This window comes from Ascaphus truei, chromosome 14, assembly GCF_040206685.1.
Source record: "Ascaphus truei isolate aAscTru1 chromosome 14, aAscTru1.hap1, whole genome shotgun sequence".
Lineage (NCBI taxonomy): Eukaryota > Metazoa > Chordata > Amphibia > Anura > Ascaphidae > Ascaphus > Ascaphus truei.
In genome coordinates this window covers 31,567,997-31,591,224 of record NC_134496.1, presented here as the reverse complement: position 1 = coordinate 31,591,224, position 23,228 = coordinate 31,567,997, and the positions used below count along the sequence as shown (strand labels likewise).

General features: G+C 50.7%; 1 protein-coding gene across 4 annotated transcripts in view; it reads left to right on the top strand.

The window, feature by feature from the left end:
- PPP2R3A (protein phosphatase 2 regulatory subunit B''alpha) overlaps nt 1–23,228 on the top strand; it is a 170,504-nt gene that overhangs the window by 118,585 nt on the left and 28,691 nt on the right. Inside the window, exon 1 of one of the 4 annotated variants that reach the window (XM_075570333.1) lies at nt 3,878–4,354. The exons of the other annotated variants lie outside the window; for them this stretch is intronic. Coding sequence (XP_075426448.1) covers nt 4,223–4,354 — 132 coding nt within the window. The 5' untranslated portion in view covers nt 3,878–4,222. Of the gene's footprint in view, nt 1–3,877; nt 4,355–23,228 lie in introns of those variants that run through there. 4 annotated transcript variants of the gene reach the window in all.

The following is a 23,228-nucleotide window of genomic DNA, read 5'->3' as shown; positions in this document are numbered from 1 at the left end:
CAGTTTTCCTATGCCCACACCTCCCCACCTTGGTCATGCCCACTTCACCCCACCCACATCATGTCCTTTCCTGACACATCATTCACACTCCAACCGTAACCTACAGTCCTACACCATGCGTGCTTCACCTCTATCCACTCACATCATTCCCACTTCTCCTCCTCCACATCACTTCCACTCCTTTACCGCTTCTGACCTATAAGGCGTAGTGTCCTTTTACAATGTTTCCTTCCTCATCAGGCTAACTTCTGCCATTTTATCCCATCCATCTGATGCCCACTTCTCCCTCCTCGGGTAGGCTCAGCCACCCTACGCGGTGCACAATTCTGCCATCCCACATAATTCAGACTCCATCTCTGTCCAGCTATGCCATGCCCATGGTACCTCTCCCCAGCCATGTCATCCTCCCTTCTCTTGCTCCCACTCCTCAACCACTTCCTACCCACATCATGCCAACACCTCACCCTGAACTATTCCGCCTCGGTGTCGACTCCCACTCTTCCCATAGACTTCAAGCTCATCACTGGTAGAGGACTCCTGTCCTCATTTCACATAACCATTTTGTTTCAAAGCCTTAGAGTATGTGTGTGTTTTTATAGCACCCACAGAGTACGCAGCACTTTACAGTTTTTACAGATATGACAATACGGAGAATATAAGATATATGTAACATTGAGAGAAAGGAGTCCCCGTCCAAGGAGCTTACAATCTAATTGTCATGCAGGGAGACAAACAGAAACAATAAGAGTAAGTTTGAGTGCATTGGTTTGAGTGCATATAATAGCATTCTGTAGTTTAGTGAGTAGTGGTCTTGCGGAACTAATTAAATGCTTTGTTGAACAGCTATCTTTTTTTCACTTGGGGTTTGAAGTTGGAGAGAGAAGGTGCTTGGCGGACGTTGAGAAGGAGGGAGTTCTAGAGGTAGGGTACAGCAAGAGAGGAGGGTTGTAGACGTGAGAGAGATGCAGTGACGGGGGTATAGAGGAGTAAGGCTGAGCAGAGTACCGTATATACTGTGAGTATGGGTATAGTGAGCTAGTTAAAGCTGAGAAATAAGGAGGAACAGAGGAGTGTTGAATATGGTCCTTCAAACACTTGGGACCCCCTCATACCCTTCCCCTCCATTTCTCTGTGTGATGGGCATGAAAGCAAAGCTCAGGATTTCGTTAATGGAAAACGGAAACCTCTTCAAAGCCCCAGCAAGGACAAGACTGGCATAGTGACAGGTGTGTCCTAAATTTAGGATGCTCGGATTCCTTTGCAACTCAGCACTGAGTTTTGCTTGCTTTCTGTAACACTTGCATTATCTCTGTATGCTGTCCCTTTTGGCCCGAGGGATAACTCCCCTGGTGAAAATTTGTTGTATGAGGAAAGTATACAACACAAACACACACACACACACACACCACTTTACTAATGTTTGTATGTTGTGCTGAAAGAGTTGCTCAATGGAAATGTCACTGCCTTCGAAGCTGGTGCTCCTAGTGTCAGCTTTCCTGGTGACCCTGGATAAATCACCTTATCTCCCTGTAGTTCAGTAAAGAAAATTAGATTGTAAGCTCTTCAGGGAATGGACACATGCCTCCAAACTATTCTGTATACGCTGGTACCACTGTATACTAAATTATTATTTTACTCCTATATTTTATATCTCACATTACAGTTAGCATTAGTCTGAGCACCCTTCTAGTTGTGTCCTGCCATCTTTAGCATTACTTTCATACAAGGGCAAGATATATCAGGGCAAAGTTTGCTGGGATGCTTTTGCACCATTTTATGCTCCTGTTTGTAGCAAATGTAAGAATGTTTGTTTATTGTATCTAATACTTCAGATAAAATATGGTACAGATCATTACCAGGAGAAAATTACTTCACCTAAGACCTGGCAGATGCTTAGATACCGGGAAAGAGTTGTGCAAACATGCAGAATTTGATCCCAATATAACATGATCGTCATCTCTCTCCTTCCTAACTCCTCCTGTTGCTCCATATAACCACTCCCTATAACTGCTATTTCTCCATATAACCGTACTATAACTCCAATTTCTATATATTAGCACTCCATATAACTACTTCAATTTGTCCTGAGCTCGTGGGGGGAGCACACGCTTAATAAGGCCCAAAACTGCACCTCCGTGTGAGCAGATATAGTATAGCTGTCACTCACTGGAGGAGCTTCCAAAATCACGCCCCACGATCCGTTGCCACTGTGGATGCAAAGTATTGTGGGCAGTGACTTTTTGGAAGCTCCTGCAATTGACAGATATACGCCGCATGCTAAGGTGAAGTATCAGAACATTGCAAGCTTCTGACAATGTAGGGGTTAAGCGCACACATTAACAACTTTACCCCTAACACCTCCCACCCTCCTTTTTTTTTTTTTTGCTACCTTTGGAAAACCTTCTCTCTTTCTCGCTACAGAAAGCAAAACGTTCCAAAATCCTGCAGGGAAATACAGCACATGAAACTCGTCAGACAGAAACATTTGCTGTCTGCCAGTGAGAGAGAGAGAACTCAATTTCTTTCCCACTTAGGCCCGGATCCACAAACCTCCGTTGTCACTTAACTTGACGATAACTAACTTAATGACACGTTAACACTAATAATGTATCCTTACAGGACAGTAACGTAATAAAAAGCCCAGTTTTCTCCCGTAAAGAGTGTATCGTTAACTATACTAGACATTAGTGATACTGAGATGCACATGATATGCAAATGAGGTGTTATCATAACATCGCATATCCACTAAAGTCCATTAAGCTTAATGTGAGGACAGCTATGCTAACAAAGTTATACCTGAACATGGCTTTTACAGGGTCTGGATGGTTGTAACGCATAATTAAAATACAGCGTTATTTCCTGGCATTATTTCCCTCTCCTCCCCTCTTTCTCTCCACTTCAGCAAAAGGCCTATTTCAGGGTCCGGATAGGAGTAATGTCAAGAAGAAGATAACGCAATGTTGTTGTACAATAATATTATATATAATCTCTCATTGTTGATGTGTGTGCATATATTGTGTATCTAGAAAGCGGGATACACATTGCACAGAAACAAACATAATAAGCTCATTGTTAGACTGTACACAATATATTCAGACCCGTAGGGGAGGGATTAAGTGCGTTGGATGGCAGGGCCTGGCCTTGATGGTGGGTAAGTGCCTCTGTGGGTATGGACAGAAGTGATGATAAGTCAGGCTATTGAAATGCTTCATTCTGAAGGTGTGTTTTCAGTTTTGACTTGGAGAGAAGGTGCTTGGTGTATACCAAGTGTGAGGGAGACGCACAGGCAAGGGGTTACGAGGGAGAAATAGGTTTTGGCGAGAGCAGTAGAGGTGAAAGGGATGGAAAGCAGAAGAGTATAAGCCAGAGTGCTTGATAAATCAAAACTGCGATATATGGAGAGGAGGAAGACTAAGATGAACTAATGGATGGGGTAAATAAGCTGTTCTCAGACGACTCTTTGAAATAATTTTTCAACGCATATCTTTTATTTATTTATTTTTTATATACCTGAAACTTTAGTGTGTTTCACTACATATCTCTTCCTTACCCTGCACTTTTGAGTGATCCTATGACAGAGGAAGGGTGCATGGGTCTGATTACATAATAGTACAATAATTAGGTCACTTTGGTCCAATGTGAAACTGGCCTTTATCCCATTAAACGTGTCACTGTCATGATGTCATGCTAATCCTACGTGAGACTGACCCATATGTTGACCCATAAGCATTGAAGTTTATTAAGTAAACACAGGCAGGGTAGACATCGCTCCGGAGCATCTAAGTTTAGCAGTGCCCGGCAGCCTGCGGGTGCTTCCTTTCCCAGAATGCTTCCCCCGGGCTCCCTCTCCCTCCTCCTTCCCTCCCCCCCTCCACCAGCCCAGGCCAGCACCGGCTGTCTGTCACACAGCAGCACCAGTCCCTAGGTCATGTTTCTCAGCTGCTCTACATCGGGAAGGTTCGGAAAAGACAGTTCTGCCGTCGCTGGAGTCCGGACCGGTCAGGATAGGAGGCGCGTGGAGATCCTGCACTGCCGTACGATGCTGGGGCGTTGGAATCGTGCGCTGGTCATAGATTGCAAGACTCTGCCACTGTTGTCTCTGAAAGGAGTCTAAGCCAAGAAAACTCTCAATCCACTGACTTTCCCCCACTCACCTACTGAACCCTTCTTCCCCTTTACCGGTTCCCACTTCAGAGGCCATCCTCGGAGCTGGTCCTCCAAGATGATGATAAAGGACACATCGCTACGGAGGGACCCTGATTTGCGGGGGGAGCTTGCATTCCTGGCCCGGGGCTGCGATTTCGTGCTCCCCTCCCGATTTAAAAAGAGGATCAAGATTTTTCAGCAAGCTCAGGTTTGGAAGGTTTCACTGTAAGGGGAGGAGGAGTGGGGTAGGGGTTAAATTGTTGGTTTTGGATATTGGAGTTGCTAGGTTGAGTTACTGCCCCCAGGCCACTTATGCTTTAAAGGATCCAAACAGGAATTAACCTCTTCAATGTCAAAGTGACAAGGTGCTATGCATCAGCGCTGCTGAACAGTTAGTGGAGGAGTTCTAGGGAGCGGTTATAGGAGCAGGAGGAGGGGTTATAGGAGCAGGTAGGGGAGGAGTTATAGGAGCAATTAGGGGAGGGGTTATAGGGAGCATTTAGGGGAGGAGTTATAGGAGCAGGTAGAGGACGGCTTTGTAGGAGCAGTTAGGGGAGGAGTTATAGGAGCAGGTAGAGGAGGGCTTATAGGAGCAGTTAGGGAAGGAGTTATAGGGATCAATAAGGAGAGGGGTTGCTCTGCTCAATATAACAGGATGTATAACCATTTCCGTCCTTACCTGTAGCTACCACTGTTTCTGTTTTGCGGTGCGTCAATTCAATCCAACAAGTCTGAGTTATCATCTGTGCTTCAGATGCTAAAAACTCAGAAATTCCTGCATGGCATCGAGAAGCGAACCTCTGCCGCTAGATACACAAACCCTTCAGTGTCAGTGTTCAATTGCCCTTTTATGGAGGGGGAATGGCCTAGTTGTTAGTATTTGAAGCTGTTTTCAAAACTACTTAGCATATCATAGCCCTTTGCAAAGCAATGTGTTCAGACACCTCTGGCAGAGAAACGGTTAAATACTGAAGCAAGGTTTAAATAGTAGAGAACATGAGCTGAATCCTTTCTGTTTGTTACAATTCCAATATCTGTTTCTATGGGGGGAACTGTGGATAGAGGGTCAGTCACATGTAAGACCAAAGTGACAGTGATATGTTTAGCATGTGAAAACTATAGGTTTGTCTTTTTTTTAATCTCTTATTTTAATAACTATTTTGAAAGATTGCAAATGTTCCTGTTTCCATGTCTAACTGATGGGTAAATTTGGGCATTTGCAGAGTGCATGCTCCACCCTATTAATTAAGGTAATAATTTTTTTGCGTGTATTTGTCCATTTCAGGGACCAGTTAGCAAAGGGAACAGGATGAAGATGGGGGGGGGGGGAGGGTAGACCAGATAAGTGTAGTAAAACTTATCCTAATATTTCGAGGATTAACTTTTTTTAAATGATTTAAAACAGTTTGCGTTTTCCAGGGAAAACAATGCATCAATTTCACTGATCAATGTCAGATTGCAATTACTGTTTTTAGGCACTTTGATCCTGCATGGGGCAGACACTATTAACCCATTAAACACGTCATAGTCATTAGGTCACTTGGGTCCAACATGGTATTGACCCTTTAATCCACTAAACATGCCACTGTCATTATGCCACTTTGGTCCTTTGTGGGACTGACCCTTTAGAATGGACCTGGGGCTTCACCTGCGGCCCTGAACTACTGGCCACCTCAGCAGCCCTCTCTCCCCAGTGCAGAGGGAGTGGAGATGTTGCTGGTGTGGATTGCAGCTTCTTCCCACTTCCTTTGCTGTCTAATGACTGTGCTAATCACTAGTTCCCAGTTTAAAGAAATGATTGGGTCAGTATTCATCAGTGTGCCAGCATCAAGAAGCGGACTTGAGAGGAGAAGTTCATACCTATGGCTGCAACGTTCCTTCTGCCTGTGCAGTGTGTGTGTGTGTGTGTGTGTGTGTGTGTGTGTGTGTGTGTGTGTGTGTGTGTGTGTGTGTCCCTTTTGATGGATCAAGGACCGCATGTACAGTAGATGTATCATGTTGCCTACCTCTGCTCTAGATGTTTCAAGTAATCTTGCCAAAAAGTACAGATTTTTGTAGAGAATAAGTCCTTAGAAGTAAACATGAGCGCATCTTCTAAAGCTGGTCTAAGTTGATCCAGGAAGGTTTAAAGAGCAGGAATACGCCAGTTTGGAACAACGTGTGTTCTGCTTTGGACATTTATCTTGATATGAACCCCAAATAGGACCAAAACATTGATGTTTCACACTGGAAACCTCTATCATTAACGGACACAGGTTTACAGAGGAGACGTGGAAGTTTAATTGTCACTTCTTCATGAGTACCACCTTTTCGACTACCTACTGTCAGTTGTTTAGTGGCAGGGAGAGGAGCATAGGACCTGTATACACTGTGTGTTCCTTCTCACAGCTGGTGAAGCGCCTAGTGTGCCATCTTAGCAAGGTATTTGCACACAAATACCAGTGGGTCTATAAATAGAGCCCAGGGGACAGGCTTTCGTGAAAGTACATAGCTGTCACCGTAACTCTGTGCCAGGTTACAAATCAGGCACACACACAACACACACCCTTTATATAAGTTATGATGGGTGAATAAGACGACAAAAAACCTCCACTGTGTGGTATATAGCAAATAATAAGATCACTTGTGAGCACATTCACATGTCTTAGACAGGTCTGCAACCCTGCCTTTCACCATTATCACCTAGCACACAGAGCTTCCACTGCGGCAATGGATTCTGGAAAATGACATGCAAATGAGCACACTGTCACCTTTTGCCTGAAATCCATTTTTACATGGAACCCTTATAAGCTAATGATCGCATACACACACACACACACACACACACACACACACACACACACACACACACACACACACACACACACACCAAGGGTACAGGGAAACCTGGTTACAATAGCAGAAATGAACAAAATGCGGTGTTGTAAGTGTCAGTATGATCCACACATATGAGCTTCTGGGTAAAGGCAGTCGTCAAATGTTAGTTCATAACAGCCGCTCTATTGATAAACGTATGTACAATTTCTAATAGAGTATAAGAAGTAGATGTACTCAGGCACGACTAAGCCGATACTTACCCACCGGTGAGAAAGAGAGTCCTGAGCAGATGAGCGCCGTTTGTGATGCGCTGACAATGGCAAATGCTGGATCGCTGCTGAATGCCAGGAGTCCACGAGACAGTAAGTGTTAAGGGCACGGAGGTACTCGGAGTACAGACAAAGGAACAAGCTCCAACGTACGTTTCGCCAACCGCTTTGTCCGGGGCTTAATGAGGAGGCGGACACTCGTTTTATGTCGCTTCCTTCATGAAGTCGACCAATTAAAAACGATGAGTGCTGAACTGGCTGTACTCTCCGAGTACCTCCGTGCCCTTAACACTTACTGTCTCGTGGACTCCTGGCATTCAGCAGCGATCCAGCGGCAGTCCTCTACGCACTCTCTGATACGTTCAAGCAAGCTGTCTTCTACGTACTGGTGCGGGGGACCTCCACCCTACTGTTCGAGGGATACAATATACTGTATATTAAAAAAAAAATCAAACCTTCAGTGTGTGTGTGTGTGTGTGTAGGGAAAAATATATATATATTAAAGAAAACACCAAAATGGTCTAATTATCTGAACCAGACAAAATAAGTGCAAAATAGAGGGTGGTTATTGACCCATAACACACAGGAGCCTGATGTTTTGGTCCCCAAAGGACCTCCTTCAGGGGTTATATCTGTCATGATCACATATTTGTGTATCTACTTTTTTTTATCAATTTGTGACTGGCCCGGGCCGCATCTCACTTCTCTCAGGCCATGTATATATTCATAATCAAAAAATAAATAGACGATACCGTTCTGTGGCTAACGAAATGCTTTTATTTGTGCGAGCTTTCGAGATTTCTAGGAGAGATAGGTCAAAGAGAGGAGGAGGGGTGTTATTTTATATTGCAGATACCTTACAATTTACACAGTTAAATTGCCCCCCAAGCCCACCCTCTTTTGAAATCCTAGTTGGCAGAATATGCCTCCCCTTTTCTAAGCCCATCTTGCTTGGTGGCATCTACCGCCCCCCTAAAGCCCCTCTACAATCCCTGAGTGATATCACCCAGTTTCTTGGCTCCATTTCCTCTCTGAATGAAAAGAGTGAGCTGCTAGTTCTAGGGGATTTTAACTTCAATTGGCTTGACCCTAAAAACCACAAAATCCAGATACAAATCAAAACGTTTAACCTATCGCAACTCATTTCCCAACCCACACGGGCAAACCTGAAATCGCACAACCATTCCTTGCTTGACTGGATTCTCTCCTCAAATCCCAGCAGAATCCAATCCTCTGGCATCCTTCCTGACATTTTCAGTGACCATGCAATAGTGTACTGTGTAAGGAAAATTAAACCGCCCCAATCAAGCCCTAAAGTTCTACTCACTAGAACATTTAGAAACTTTAACCCACAACAGTTTCTGGATGACCTTACCAACTGCCCTTGGCACCGAATCGATTTAATTCCCGACCCTGATTCTGCGCTTGACTATTTCCAATCCGAGTTCTTAAAACTCTGTGATACCCATGCTCCACTACGCAGAATAAGGGTACGGGGTGCCCACCTTCCATGGGTTACACCTGACCTTATAGCACTCTACCAGTTCAGGTATGCCTTGTGGAAAAGCCACAAAGTAACTGGCACTACCAAGGATCTCAATCACTACAGATGCCTGCGGAACATGTGCACAAGGCAAACAAGGCATGCAAAAGCACAATATTACTCTGACAATCTCCTCCAGAACACATCAAACCCAGCTAACTTCTGGAAGGTTATCAACAACATATTCCAGCCTTCTAACCATCAACAGCCAAGTAATATCACTAAGGGGGATATTACTCTGACAAACCCCACAGACATTGCAAATGCATTAAATGATTACTTTGTGGAGTGTGCTACTAACTAATTAGCGAAACGCAACCCATCCCACTCTCATCCTGGGAGTACCCATATAGCCCCACCCCCTCCCAACACTGCCCACAATTTTCAATTTGGCCCAGTATCCGAACAGGAGATTACACAAGCGCTCCTCAAATTAAAACTAAGCAGCCAATGTGGACCTGACTTGCCAAACCAATTGCTTCCATAGTCAACTCTATCCTGTCTGCAGGCCATATCCCTAAGACCTGGAAAACTGCTAGAGTTGTCCCAATCTTCAAAAGTGGGGACAAAAACACTGTCTCAAACTACAGGCCAATCTCCCTTCTCCCAATCCTATCCAAAGTCATGGAAAAATGTGTCCACTCCCAACTAAGCGATTACTATACCAAGACAAATTTCCCTAGCCAATTCCAATCTGGCTTTCGCCCCAAACATTCTACCGTAACTACCCTGCTAAAAGTTTGCAATGAAATCAAGTGTGGAATGGAACGTGGTAAACTCGCTGGTGCAATATTCCTAGATTTTGCAAAGGCTTTTGATACTGTTGATCATGCTATCCTGCTTAACAAACTCCAGAGCTCTGGAATAGGGAAGCATGCTTTAAACTGGTTTCAGTCCTACCTATCAGGAAGATCCCAACATGTGTCCATCTCAGGCTCTAACTCCAACCCCCTGGATATCACCTGTGGCGTCCCGCAAGGCTCTGTTCTGGGCCCCTACTCTTCTCGTTGTTCATCAATGATCTTCCCAGAGCTTGTAAGGAAGCTTCAATACACATGTATGCAGATGACACAATCTTATAGGCACACAGCCATAGCCTCTCCGACCTTGAACACGTACTTCAGTCTGACTTTTTGAGACCCGAAAACTGGATTTCCCAAAACAAACTGTTTTTAAACACTGACAAGACTGTAACAATGGTATTTGGGACCAAGACTAAATTTTTAAAGCTTCCAGTGACTGAGCTCCAGATTAGAATCAACGCTAACACCACCCTAACTCCTGTTACTAGTTTTAAATACCTGGGCATATGGTTTGACTCCCACTTAACATTCGGAATGCACATTGATGCCCTGACATCCAAAACCTATGCCAAACTAGTTGTACTTTACAGGAACAAATCCTCCCTAAGCCTGCTGGTCAGAAAGTGTATTGCACAGCAGATGCTAATGCCAATTATCGACTATTGAGACATAGTATGTGGCTCGGCACCTCAAACCCACCTTGGCAAACTTGACACCCTCTACAATTCAATTTGTCATTTCGTTCTCCAATGCAACAACAACACACATCACTGCGAAATGCTCAAAGAACTAAATTGGTCATCACTCGAGTCTAGGCGCAAAGTTCACCTTTCCTGTCTCACCCTCAAATACTTTCTGGGCAAGCTATCCACCTATATGAACAAGCTCCTCATCCCTTCCACATGCAGCACTTATCATCTGAGATCTGACTCCAAAAGACTGTTCATGGTCCCAAGGCTCAACAAAGTATCCGGCCGCTCCTCCTTCTCTTACCGTGCACCCCAAAACTGGAACAACCTACCAGAGACTCTCACATCCACCACCAGTTTAAGTTCTTTCAAATCTAAGGCTGTCACACATTTTAATCTGGTCTGTAACTGTTTCATACGCCCATAATATATATTATCTTTAACTGTGCATCAAATGTCTTGTATATAATGTATGCCCTGCTCATTTATGTAACTGTATTTGTAACCATGTATTATTTGTCATATTAACTATGTCCAGGACATACTTGAAAACGAGAGGTAACTCTCAATGTATTACTTCCTGGTAAAACATTTTATAAATAAATACACGTGATCTCTTCTTCCGGCGATGTTAGGCTGGGGCCATAGAGGGGGTAGCAGGGCTGGACCGCGCTGCCGCTGAGGCTCGCTTGCTGAAATCTGTGCGATTTCATGCCCATGCAGGCAAGCCAGCGGGCGCGATCGGAGGCGGGGGGAGACTGAGGGAGGCGGGGCAGTGACGTCGCTGGGCCAATCGCCCGCGACGCACCGACGTCACGGCGCCGTGACCTTGACGCTGCTCTGCGCTGATTGGATGTTTTCAGCCGACAGCGCTCTGAAAAACAGCTTGGCTGTCGGCTGAAAAATCCAGCGCCTCAGCACGCCTGCGGACGCTCGCGTGAGCCCCCTCTCAAGGCATCCTCATTGAGGATGCAGGGGCTCAGCGCGGAGCGTCCGCACGGCTCAGCGCGGCCTGTCCTTCTATGGACTCGGCCTTACAATGAATGAAGCAAGCAAAGGGTATACTTAAAAACAGTGTCTCTTGGAATGTTATCTGTGCTTGTCCCTCCCCGTGTGTGGATGTGATTTATGGCTAGAGGTGTTAAATGGTTTCTGAAAGTTAGTGATGTAAAAGAGTGTGTGTGTGTGTGTATCTGTGTGAATATAAATGAATGGAGAGCCCACAGTGTATACAGTGCTTTACAAAAGGTGTGTGTGGAATGGGAGTTAATATAAATGGTGTGGGTAGGTGTGGAAATGTGAGAGATAGTAGCATAACTTAAAGTGTGTGTAGATACTATGTGGTCCCTATTGGTGTATAGGGATGGAATACAAATATATATTTTTATATACAGACCCATAAATAAAAGTAATGGCGTTGAGCCCCATTAGTTCGTACATGGCCAATAACAGTATTTAAAGGGTTAAGTTTATGATTTTAATACGCAATGATATGACTGTAAAATTGTGCAAATAATATCCGTAAACGTCCCTGCCTGAAATGTGCGATGCCTGAGGTACGGGCACTTACCCAAATTTGCGAGGAACGGCTCTGCAATGCGCTGCAGGTGTCAAAGGGGTTAATTCATAGCCCTTGATGACAAGAAGAGAAACTGTGTTACCAGTCCATTGAATGATAACATCATGTGAAAATCAACAGAATGTCACATTGGGGTTTAAAATGGGACCAGTAAATAGAGATTTTTTTCCAGATCTTTGCTATAAAGTACCCTGTGGCTGTTACAGCTGATGTGTTAGTGGCACTGTTAGTCAACATGATACTGTCAATATTTACTGTAATACATTTTTCCATCGTTGAGGTCATTCAGGTTCAGGTTTAACATTTATGGTCACTATGCCCTTTTTGGGGGCTACAGTATCTGTCCGGTTTGAAATTGATTACAATGTGCTCTTGTATTGACTTTGGAAAATATTAATATAACATGTTGTTTAGATTCATACAACATTTTTCTTCTTACTCATTAATGCCTGTATGCGTTTTTATCTTTTTATTTGGGGATTTAGCACCCAAGTGGCTTCAGTGAAGATATTGGGGAACGGTTTCTGTTGGAATCAGCATAACATGTTTTAAGGGGTTAATTCTCCCTCCCCATTGCAAGTACAGCACACTGCTGGCTTAATATAGCAGCAGAAATCCCTCCCAATCATTTAGCTCAAAGAGGAATGTGTACATGGGTATTGGGTTCTTCCTATATGTTGGGAAGGGTGACTTCCTTTTTGACAAGCAGCAGATAAAGAGATCTTTAACCTCAGACCTCTGACCTTCAAAATATCATCTCACTGCTTACAAGGCACATGTCAATACATACAATATACATGAAGAATTCCGAGCGCTGGATAAATAAAATGCATAGATATTTTCTGCATGTTGCTATATTATATGTATGTATATATGTGTAATATATATATATATATATATATATATATATATATATATATATATATATATATATGTATACTGTATACACACACACACACACACACACACACACACACACACACACACACAAAAGTCACGGTAGACCAGGTCTTTTAACACATTTCTATTTAAGGGATCAGTCACAAGGCAAAACAAGGCAGTAAAATAAAATGAGGTTTATTTGGATAAGGCCTCGGAAACACAAATACAAAATACAGAAAATATACACATTTAATATATCACTAACATTCATGGACCATTTAACACCTTAAGTCAGCGGTGCGCAAACTGGGGGGGGGGGGGGTGTTCCCCCTGACTTTTCAGGGGGGGGTGCAGCTTTTACAGAGGCCCAGCGCTGAGAGCGCGAGGCCTCTGTAACCGTACCCAGCTCCAGTCACACGTCTCTATGACAACGCGGCGTCACATGACGCCCATTGCCATAGAGACGTGACGTCACATGACCCCACAGCGTCATTTGACGCAACATTAGAGGCGAGGGGGTGCAACCGAGGAGGAGATAAGGTAGGGGGGCGCAGCGCAGGGAGTTTGTGCACAGCTGCCTTAAGTCATAAATCGCATACTGCACAGGGGGGAGGGATAGGTTTCAGTCAGATATATTCCAGGATGCACTGTTTCTAAGTAAAAACCTTTCTTGCTTTATCCATTGTAACACCGCCGGAAGAAGAGATTAGTGTATCTCGAAAGCTCTCACAAATAAAAGCATTTCATTAGCCACAGAACGGTATAGTCTATTCATTATATATATACTAGCTGATATACCCGGCGTTGCCCGGGATGTAAATCCGTAATAGGTAGTATTATTCATAAATCGTGGAACAATAGGTGACTATTTGTTGTAAAGGTTGGATAATAATGTTGAAAAGAAAGATGGGAGAAAATGTAATACGATGTTGTATAAAAATGGTTTATTGTAAACACACCACAGTACAATGTATATTTTGGTGACATAAGTGATGTGAAAATGTGAGGCGTGTGTCCTGCTAGGGTGTGAGCGTGTGTGATGCGGCAGGTGGGTGTTCAGTACGGGTGGCGCGTGGGTAGTGAGTGCTGGCTGTGGGTCGGGGACCTGCTAGGGTGTGAGGCGGCGGGTGTGTGGCGAGTGCGGGTGACAGCTGGTCAGTGATATTGTTGCGTGGGGGCAGGATGCGGCAGGTGTGTGTCGAGTGTGTGGGGTGGGTGAGAGGCGGCGGGTGTGTGCCGAGTGTGGCGGGTGTCTGTTGAGTGCGTGCGGCGGCTGTGTGGCGCAGGGGTGTGAGCGGTGGGCGGGTGAAAGGCAGAAGTGCGGGTGGGCGAAAGGCAGAGGCGGGAGGGCGGACGAAAGGCATTGAAGGAGGGGATGTGAGGTCGGAGGGTGGTGTGGTGGGGGGTCGTGAGGGGAGGTGAAGGGGGGCGGAGGGGAGGTGAAGGGGGGCGGAGGGGAGGTGAGGAGGATGGGTGGTGAGGGGGGGTGGTGGGGGATGGTGAGGGGAGGTGAAGGGGGGGGCGGAGGGGAGGTGAAGGGGGGGTGGAGGGGAGGTGAAGGGGGGGTGGAGGGGATGTGGAGTGAGGAGAGGTGAGGGGAGGTGAAGGCCGCTCACTCACCCGTCCGGCCGCTCACTCACCCGTCCGGCAGCTCCCACGTGGATCTGAGGCGGGAGGCAGCGTGTTGTGGCCGCTCCCCCGCTGTGTCCCGGGCGCGCGCTCGCTCGCTCCGCTCCCCCGCTGACTGTAGCGGCGCCGGGGGGGGGGGGTGGAGGGGAAGTGAGTGAGGGGAGGTGAAGGGGGTGAGGGGAGGTGAAGGGGGTGAGGGGAGGTGAAGGGGGTGAGGGGAGGTGAAGGCCGCTCACTCACCCGTCCGGCCGCTCCCTCACCCGTCCGGCAGCTCCCTCACCCGTCCGCCAGCTCCCTCACCCGTCCGGCAGCTCCCACGTGGATCTGAGGCGGGAGGCAGCGTGTTGTGGCCGCTCCCCCGCTGTGTCCCGGGCGCTCGCTCCGCTCCCCCGCTGACTGTACCGGCGCCGGGGGGGGGGGGGTGAAAGCGCGGGAAACAGGGAGAGGCGGAGGAAGAGGCGGAGCCTCCGGGACCGGCAGGTAAGAGAGCGGGAGATGTGCTGCTAACACTGTGAGCCCCGCTAATGTATGTAACACCCCCCCCTAGTGTGTGTGTGTGTGTGTGTGTCTCCTTCACTCCGCCTCAGGCCAATGAGAGGTGTGCGGGGGCGGGCGGGCGGGCCAAGGGAGCAATCTCATTGGCCTGGCCCAAGGTCCAATGAGATTGCCGCTAGGGACACGGGGAGGGACACAGGGAAACACATACAGACACGGACACATAGGACACTTTCAGAAATATATAGTAAGATATATAAAATGAATATTCATAAAATGAATATATATTAACACACATTCCCAGCTAGCTCAAACTCCTGCACCCACCACATCATGAATATATATGTATGTCAAAAAAAGAGTGCTAATGGGTGTGGCAAATGTATACAACAAAAGACAGGGGTGCCCAATGCTACATCCAATTGACAAAACATATATGGTAATAAGTATAAAGTTTAAATACTTCAATAATAATAATTACTTGGTTATTTAGTTTAACCCTTTGGCTATATATATATATATATATGACACACAAATAACTGCATCAAAAATCACTAGCGAATAATAATTATCAAGAGCCGCACAATACAGCTAATATAATGCAGGTGGCGGTGCTATGGGGAAGAAAATATATAACAGAGGAAGAAAGAAAACCCACGTCAAGCACTCTGATAAATACAAAAAATACAAAAATGTATTAAACCAATTAAACAGAGAAATTAATAAAAAGACAGATTAAGACCAGGCGGGGACTTAAAGAAAGCCTAACAAAGTAACAACAAAATGCTCACTGACACTAAAATAAATTGACTGAAGGGACAAAAACCTAACTCTAATAAAGTGCTAATAGCATGATAACAGCAGAGTGAGCAGGATATTACCTATACAGACAGTGGGATCTAAGATGTTCACACTGAGAGTAATGACCGGCCGGTCCACACAACACACATATGCAGTTGGAAAAGGTAATGCACTTAATGGAACAGAACTGGGCTAAACCCTATTATATTTAGGAATATATAAATTCGAAAACAGTACATAAGTTGCACATTGCATATACACACGTGTATGTAAATATAAATACAGAATGAGAAAATATAATATACAATAAGCACAATGTTTGTGTATAGATATACTGTATGTGTATACAGTGTACTGTATAGTGCATTAGCTACGACACTACCTCATTGTTACATACAGTATTGTGTTTGGGCCTGGATGATACATATGTTTTATTTTTATTTATAAAAATGTTTTACCAGGAAGGAATACATTGAGAGTTACCTCTCGTTTTCAAGTAAAATAAATAAACATGGGTACATTAAAAGAACAGAGGTTATACAGTCAATTCACAGACATTTTATGTGCAGATAGTGTTGGAAAATTGGGTATAGGGGATAATAAAAGGACTGGTGAGTTTCAGATTGAAATAGAGAAGCTTTATCATCACCAAAAATCAGCTAATGGCAGTAAACGGCTCACACCCTTTGGCTGCCCTTCCCCTGCGCCGAAGGCTGTCCGCCTTAGGGGCGACGCAGATGTACACTAAAGGGGTTCAGATTAAATGTAGCTGCGAATACAAAGTTCTTTGTGTCCTCATGGCTCATTAACATTCCAGTGGGTGGGGTTGACGTTCCACAAAGTACAAGCAAATGTTAACCCTTCACACGCTGGTCCTGTGCAGAGGGGAGCAGCTCTTGGGGAGCCCCATCAGGTGTCCGCCATTGGGGTGACGCAGATGTACACTGAAGGGGTTCTGATTAAATGCAGCTGCGAATAGAGACGTGACGTCACATGACTGTGTGTCCTCTTGGCCATTCCAGTGGGTAGCTAAGTTTTTAGTGATCTATTCAGAATATGATATAAGATATTACATGAAATATTAAATAAAAGCTACAGTACCAGATTTATATCCTAATTGAGTCCTGAGGGGGTGCCAAGAGTTTGCAATTTATAAATCCAAAAGATGGAAAGATCATCGCCCCGCTTATAATGTCTATCCACCTCTATTACCTTCACACATTGGCTGCCCGGGCTTGTATTAGGTTTCTCCACAAAATTATTTGAAAGCCCATGTTGTAGGAATCCCTTCTGGATATTCATATAGTGGTCGATTAATCTGTTTTTCAGACCTCTTTGTGTTTTCCCTACTTGCTGTTTCTGACAGCGACACGGTAACACAGGGCTCTTCACCTAGCTTTTCCATAGGGGCCCAAATTCAAAAACAACACTAGGAGTACATGGGTATTAAGAGTATTATGAGGTCATTTTGGATGCATTTAATGACTTAATAATTATTGCACGTCAAGAATGTGCAAGTATTTATAACACCTGTACCAGATATATTTATAACACCTTGGCTTACAAGCAAGCTTCAGTGTGAAACAATTGCACTGTCTAAGCAACTACAATGCGATTAGCAAGAGTTGATAGTTCAAATACCACTCCAAGGCCCTTCCTGGGTCCGATTTGGCCCCTGGGGCGCCAGTTGAAGAGCCCTGCTCTAATACATAAATTACATATGTATTTCTACAGTAAATTCAATGTCAGATAGTAAACAATATCTCTTGTTTTCCTGCAGCCAATGTGTGTGAGATATTCTTGATCTGAAAAACGTACAAGTTGTGCATTTGGAAAATGTATATCTGTAACAGCCTGTGGGGTCTACTAGGTAACCAAGAAGCAGATGTTAGTACACTTTCTGAGTTGTGTAATGGTAGTAAGCTGTTAAGGTTAAATCTATATACAGGTTATCCGACACAATGCGTTACTCAAAATGGCGTTGGATAGCGAAACGTTGTAAAGCGAAACACGTTGTCCCATAGGAACACTGTTTAAAGGAAAGGTTCCATTCCTGAAGGCATTTTTAATGCTAAAATACACAAAATATTTTACGCAGACAATAAGATATGCAGCACACACATAAATTATATAGTGCACTAGCTGAGAGACCCGGCGTTGCCCGGGATGTAAATGCGTAATAGGTAGTATTATTTATAAATTGTGGAACAATAGGTGAGTATTTGTTGTAAAGGTTGGATAATAATATTGAAAAGAAAGATGGAAGAAAATGTAATACGATGTTGTATAAAAATGGTTTATTGTAACCACACCACAGTACAATGTATATTTTGGTGCCATAAGTGATTTAAAAATGTGAGGCGTGTGTCCTGCTAGGGTGTGAGGCGGCGGGTGGCGCGTGGGTTGTGAGTGCTGTCTGCGAGTGGGGGTCCTGCTAGGGTGTGAGGCGGCGGGTGGTGCGTGGGTTGTGAGTGCTGTCTGTGAGTGTGGGTCCTGCTAGGGTGTGAGGCGGCGGGTGGCGCGTGGGTTGTGAGTGCTGTCTGTGAGTGGGGGTCCTGCTAGGGTGTGAGGCGGCGGGTGGCGCGTGGGTTGTGAGTGCTGTCTGTGAGTGGGGGTCCTGCTAGGGTGTGAGGCGGCGGGTGGCGCGTGGGTTGTGAGTGCTGTCTGTGCGTGGGGGTCCTGCTAGGGTGTGAGGCGGTGGGACAGTGATGTCGGTGCGTAGGGGCGGGAGGCAGCAGGTGTGTGTGGCGGCAGGTATGTGTCGAGTGTGGCGGGTGTCTGTTGAGTGCGTGCAGCGGCTGTGAGGCGGTGGGTGAAAGGCAGAGGCGGCCGGAGTAAGGGCGGGTGAAAGGCAGAGGCGGGGGTGGGGAGGCGGTAAGGCGGGCAGGAAGGCGAAGGGCGGCGGGAAGGGGAGGAGGGGGTGGTGGAGGGGGGGAGGAGGGGTGGTGGAGGGGGGCAAGGGGTGGAGGAGGGCGGTGGGAAGGGGGGGGGCAGTGGGAAGGGGGGGGGGCGGTGGGAAGGGGGGGGGGCGGTGGGAAGGGGGGGGGCGGTGGGAAGGGGGGGGCGGTGGGAAGGGAGGGGGCGGTGGGGGGGGGCGGTGGGAAGGGAGGGGCGGTGGGGGGGGGGCGGTGGGAAGGGGGGGGCGGTGGGAAGGGGGAGGGCGGTGGGAAGGGGGGGGCGGTGGGAAGGGGGAGGGCGGTGGGAAGGGGGGAGGGGAGGTGGTGGGAATGGGGAGGGCGGTGGGAAGGGGGGAGGGCGGTGGGAAGGGGGGAGGGGAGGCGGTGGGAAGGGGGGAGGGGAGGCGGTGGGAAGGGGGGAGGGGAGGCGGTGGGAAGGGGGGAGGGGAGGCGGTGGGAAGAGGGGGGAGGGGAGGCGGTGGGAAGGGGGGGGGGGGGAGGCGGTGGGAAGGGGGGGGGGGGAGGCGGTGGGAAGGGGGGGGAGGGGAGGCGGTGGGAAGGGGGGGGAGGGGAGGCGGTGGGAAGGGGGGGGAGGCGGTGGGAAGGGGGGGGGAGGCGGTGGGAAGGGGGGGGGAGGCGGTGGGAAGGGGGAAGGGAGGCGGTGGGAAGGGGGAGGCGGTGGGAAGGGGAAGGGAGGCGGTGGGAAGGGGAAGGGGGGCGGTGGGAAGGGGGGGGGGGCGGTGGGAAGGGGGGCGGTGGGAAGGGGGGGGGCGGTGGGAAGGGGGGGGCGGTGGGAAGGGAGGGGGCGGTGGGGGGGGGCGGTGGGAAGGGAGGGGGCGGTGGGAAGGGGGGGGGGCGGTGGGAAGGGGGGGGGGGGCGGTGGGAAGGGGGGGCGGTGGGAAGGGGGGGGGCGGTGGGAAGGGGGGGGCGGTGGGAAGGGAGGGGGCGGTGGGGGGGGGGCGGTGGGAAGGGAGGGGGCGGTGGGGGGGGGGCGGTGGGAAGGGGGGGGCGGTGGGGGGGGGGGGCGGTGGGAAGGGGGAGGGCGGTGGGAAGGGGGGGGCGGTGGGGGGGGGGGGCGGTGGGAAGGGGGAGGGCGGTGGGAAGGGGGGGGCGGTGGGAAGGGGGAGGGCGGTGGGAAGGGGGGAGGGGAGGTGGTGGGAATGGGGAGGGCGGTGGGAAGGGGGAGGGCGGTGGGAAGGGGGGAGGGGAGGCGGTGGGAAGGGGGGAGGGGAGGCGGTGGGAAGGGGGGAGGGGAGGCGGTGGGAAGGGGGGGAGGGGAGGCGGTGGGAAGGGGGGAGGGGAGGCGGTGGGAAGGGGGGAGGGGAGGCGGTGGGAAGGGGGGAGGGGAGGCGGTGGGAAGAGGGGGGAGGGGAGGCGGTGGGAAGGGGGGGGGGGGAGGCGGTGGGAAGGGGGGAGGGGAGGCGGTGGGAAGGGGGGGGAGGGGAGGCGGTGGGAAGGGGGGGGAGGGGAGGCGGTGGGAAGGGGGGGGAGGCGGTGGGAAGGGGGGGGAGGCGGTGGGAAGGGGGGGGGAGGCGGTGGGAAGGGGGGGGGGAGGGCGGTGGGAAGGGGAAGGGAGGCGGTGGGAAGGGGGGAGGCGGTGGGAAGGGGAAGGGAGGCGGTGGGAAGGGGAGGGGGGCGGTGGGAAGGGGGGGGGGGCGGTGGAAGGGGGGGCGGTGGGAAGGGGGGGGCGGTGGGAAGGGGGGGGCGGTGGGAAGGGAGGGGGCGGTGGGGGGGGCGGTGGGAAGGGAGGGGGCGGTGGGGGGGGGCGGTGGGAAGGGAGGGGGCGGTGGGAAGGGAGGGGGCGGTGGGAAGGGGGGGGCGGTGGGAAGGGGGGGGGCGGTGGGAAGGGGGGGGGCGGTGGGGGGGGGGGGCGGTGGGAAGGGGGGGGCGGTGGGGGGGGGGGGCGGTGGGAAGGGGGAGGGCGGTGGGAAGGGGGGGGCGGTGGGAAGGGGGAGGGCGGTGGGAAGGGGGGAGGGGAGGTGGTGGGAAGGGGGAGGGCGGTGGGAAGGGGAGGGGAGGTGGTGGGAAGGGGGAGGGCGGTGGGAAGGGGGAGGGCGGTGGGAAGGGGGAGGGCGGTGGGAAGGGGGGAGGGGAGGCGGTGGGAAGGGGGGAGGGAGGCGGTGGGAAGGGGGGGAGGGGAGGCGGTGGGAAGGGGGGGGAGGCGGTGGGAAGGGGGGGGAGGCGGTGGGAAGGGGGGGGGGAGGCGGTGGGAAGGGGGAAGGGAGGCGGTGGGAAGGGGGAGGCGGTGGGAAGGGGAAGGGAGGCGGTGGGAAGGGGGGGGAGGCGGTGGGAAGGGGGGGGGAGGCGGTGGGAAGGGGGGGCAGGCGGTGGGAAGGGGGGGCAGGCGGTGGGAAGGGGGGAGGGGAGGCGGGGGGGCAGTGGACAGGAGGGGGGGCAGTGGACAGGAGGGGGGGGCAGTGGACAGGAGGGGGGGCAGTGGACAGGAGGGGGGGGCAGTGGACAGGAGGGGGGGGCAGTGGACAGGAGGGGGGGGCAGTGGACAGGAGGGGGGGCAGTGGACAGGAGGGGGGGGCAGTGGACAGGAGGGGGGGGGCAGTGGACAGGAGGGGGGGGCAGTGGACAGGAGGGGGGGCAGTGGACAGTAGGGGGGGCAGTGGACAGGAGGGGGGGCAGTGGACAGGAGGGGGGGGCAGTGGACAGTGGACAGGAGGGGGTGGACAGTGGACAGGAGGGGGGGGCAGTGGACAGTGGACAGGAGGGGGTGGACAGTGGACAGGAGGGGGTGGACAGTGGACAGGAGGGGGTGGACAATGGACAGGAGGGGGTGGACAGTGGACAGGAGGGGGTGGACAATGGACAGGAGGGGGTGGACAGTGGACAGGGGGGGGGGCAGTGGACAGGAGAGGGGGGGCAGTGGACAGGAGAGGGGGGGCAGTGGACAGGAGAGGGGGGGCAGTGGACAGGAGAGGGGGGGCAGTGGACAGGAGAGGGGGGGCAGTGGACAGGAGGGGGGAGCAGTGGACAGGAGAGGGGGGGCAGTGGACAGGAGAGGGGGGGCAGTGGACAGGAGAGGGGGGGCAGTGGACAGGAGGGGTGGGGCTGTGGACAGGAGGGGGGGGGCTGTGGACAGGAGGGGGGGGCTGAGGACAGGAGGGGGGGGCAGTGGACAGGAGGAGGGGGGGCAGTGGACAGGAGGAGGGGGGGCAGTGGACAGGAGGGGGGGCAGTGGACAGGAGGGGGGGGCAGTGGACAGGAGGGGGGGCAGTGTCACACACACACACACACACACACGACACCTACCTGTACTTCCGGCCACCGCCATCTTCTCACTCGGCGCCGCGAGGGAGGAAGGGGGTCCGCCATCTTACGCGCCGCGTGGCAGCCTGTTCCCACGCCGGGGAGGGAGCTGAGTGGAGCGGGAGGGAATGGAGCGGGAGGGAGGTGAGTGGAGCGGGAGGGAATGTAGCGCGAGGGAGGAAGGGGGTCCGCCATCTTACGCGCCGCGTGGCAGCCTGTTCCCCCGCCGGGGAGGGAGGTGAGTGTAGCGGGAGGGAGTGGTGTGTAGCGGGAGGGAGTGGTGTGTAGCGGGAGGGAGGTGAGTGGAGCGCGAGGGAATAGAGCGGGAGGGTGGTGAGTGGAGCGGGAGGGAGTGGAGCGGGAGGGAATGGAGCGCGAGGGAGGAAGGGGGTCCGCCATCTTAGGCGCCGCGTGGCAGCCTGCCTGTTCCCCCGCCGGGGAGGGAATGGAGCAGGAGGGAGTGGTGTGTAGCGGGAGGGAGTGGTGTGTAGCGGGAGCTACACTGTGTGAGGTAGCGGGATAGGGGGAGGGACATTGGTGGCATGGTGTAGCGGGGTAGGGGGCCTCGCGGTCTGGTTGCGGTAGGGAGCTGTGTGAGGTGCAGGAGATGAGGCGTGCTGTGCGGTTCGCGGGAGCTACACTGTGTGAGGTGGCGGGATAGGGGGAGGGACATCGTTGCCATGGTGTGTGAGTGGAGGCCGCGGCCTCGCGGTCCGGTTGCGGGAGGGAGATGTGTGGCGTGGAGGGGAGGGGGGGTTTGAAGAGGCAGTCTGCAGTGTTTGGTGTTGTGTGAATGTGTGTGTGTGCTGTGTTTGTGCGTTGTGTGTAGATTCTGTACCTGATTCGGCAGTCTGTGGTAGCAGACGTGAAGGTTTTGATAGCTGTGAAGCGTGGCCCCAGAGCAGGTTGAGGATTAGAGGATTAGGTGTTGCAAAAGCAAAGCGTTCCCAAAACTCAGTGAGGGGTGGGACAGTGTGAAGTATTAGGGCAGTGGTTCCCAAACTTTTTCGGTTCAAGGCTCCCCAAGGCAATCAGAATTTTTTCAAGGCTCCCCAAGGCGATCAGGATTTTTACGCGGCGCCCAAAGTAAAAACAAAGGTGTACATACATACATAGGTGTACAAACATACCTAACAGTTGCAGTGCGCAGTTGGTGTCTCTCTCAGACACTCTCACTCTCTCTCACACACTCTAACTCTCTCTGACCTCACTCTCTCTCTCTCTGACCTCTCTCTGACCGCACTCTCTCTCTCTGACCTCACTCTCTCTCAGAACTCTCTCTCTCAGAACTCTCTCTCTCTGACCTCACACTCTCTCTCTCTGACCTCACACTCTCTCTCTCTGACCTCACACTCTCTCTCTCTCTGACCTCTGACCTCACATTCTCTCTGACCTCCCTCTCCCTCTCTCTCTCTGACCT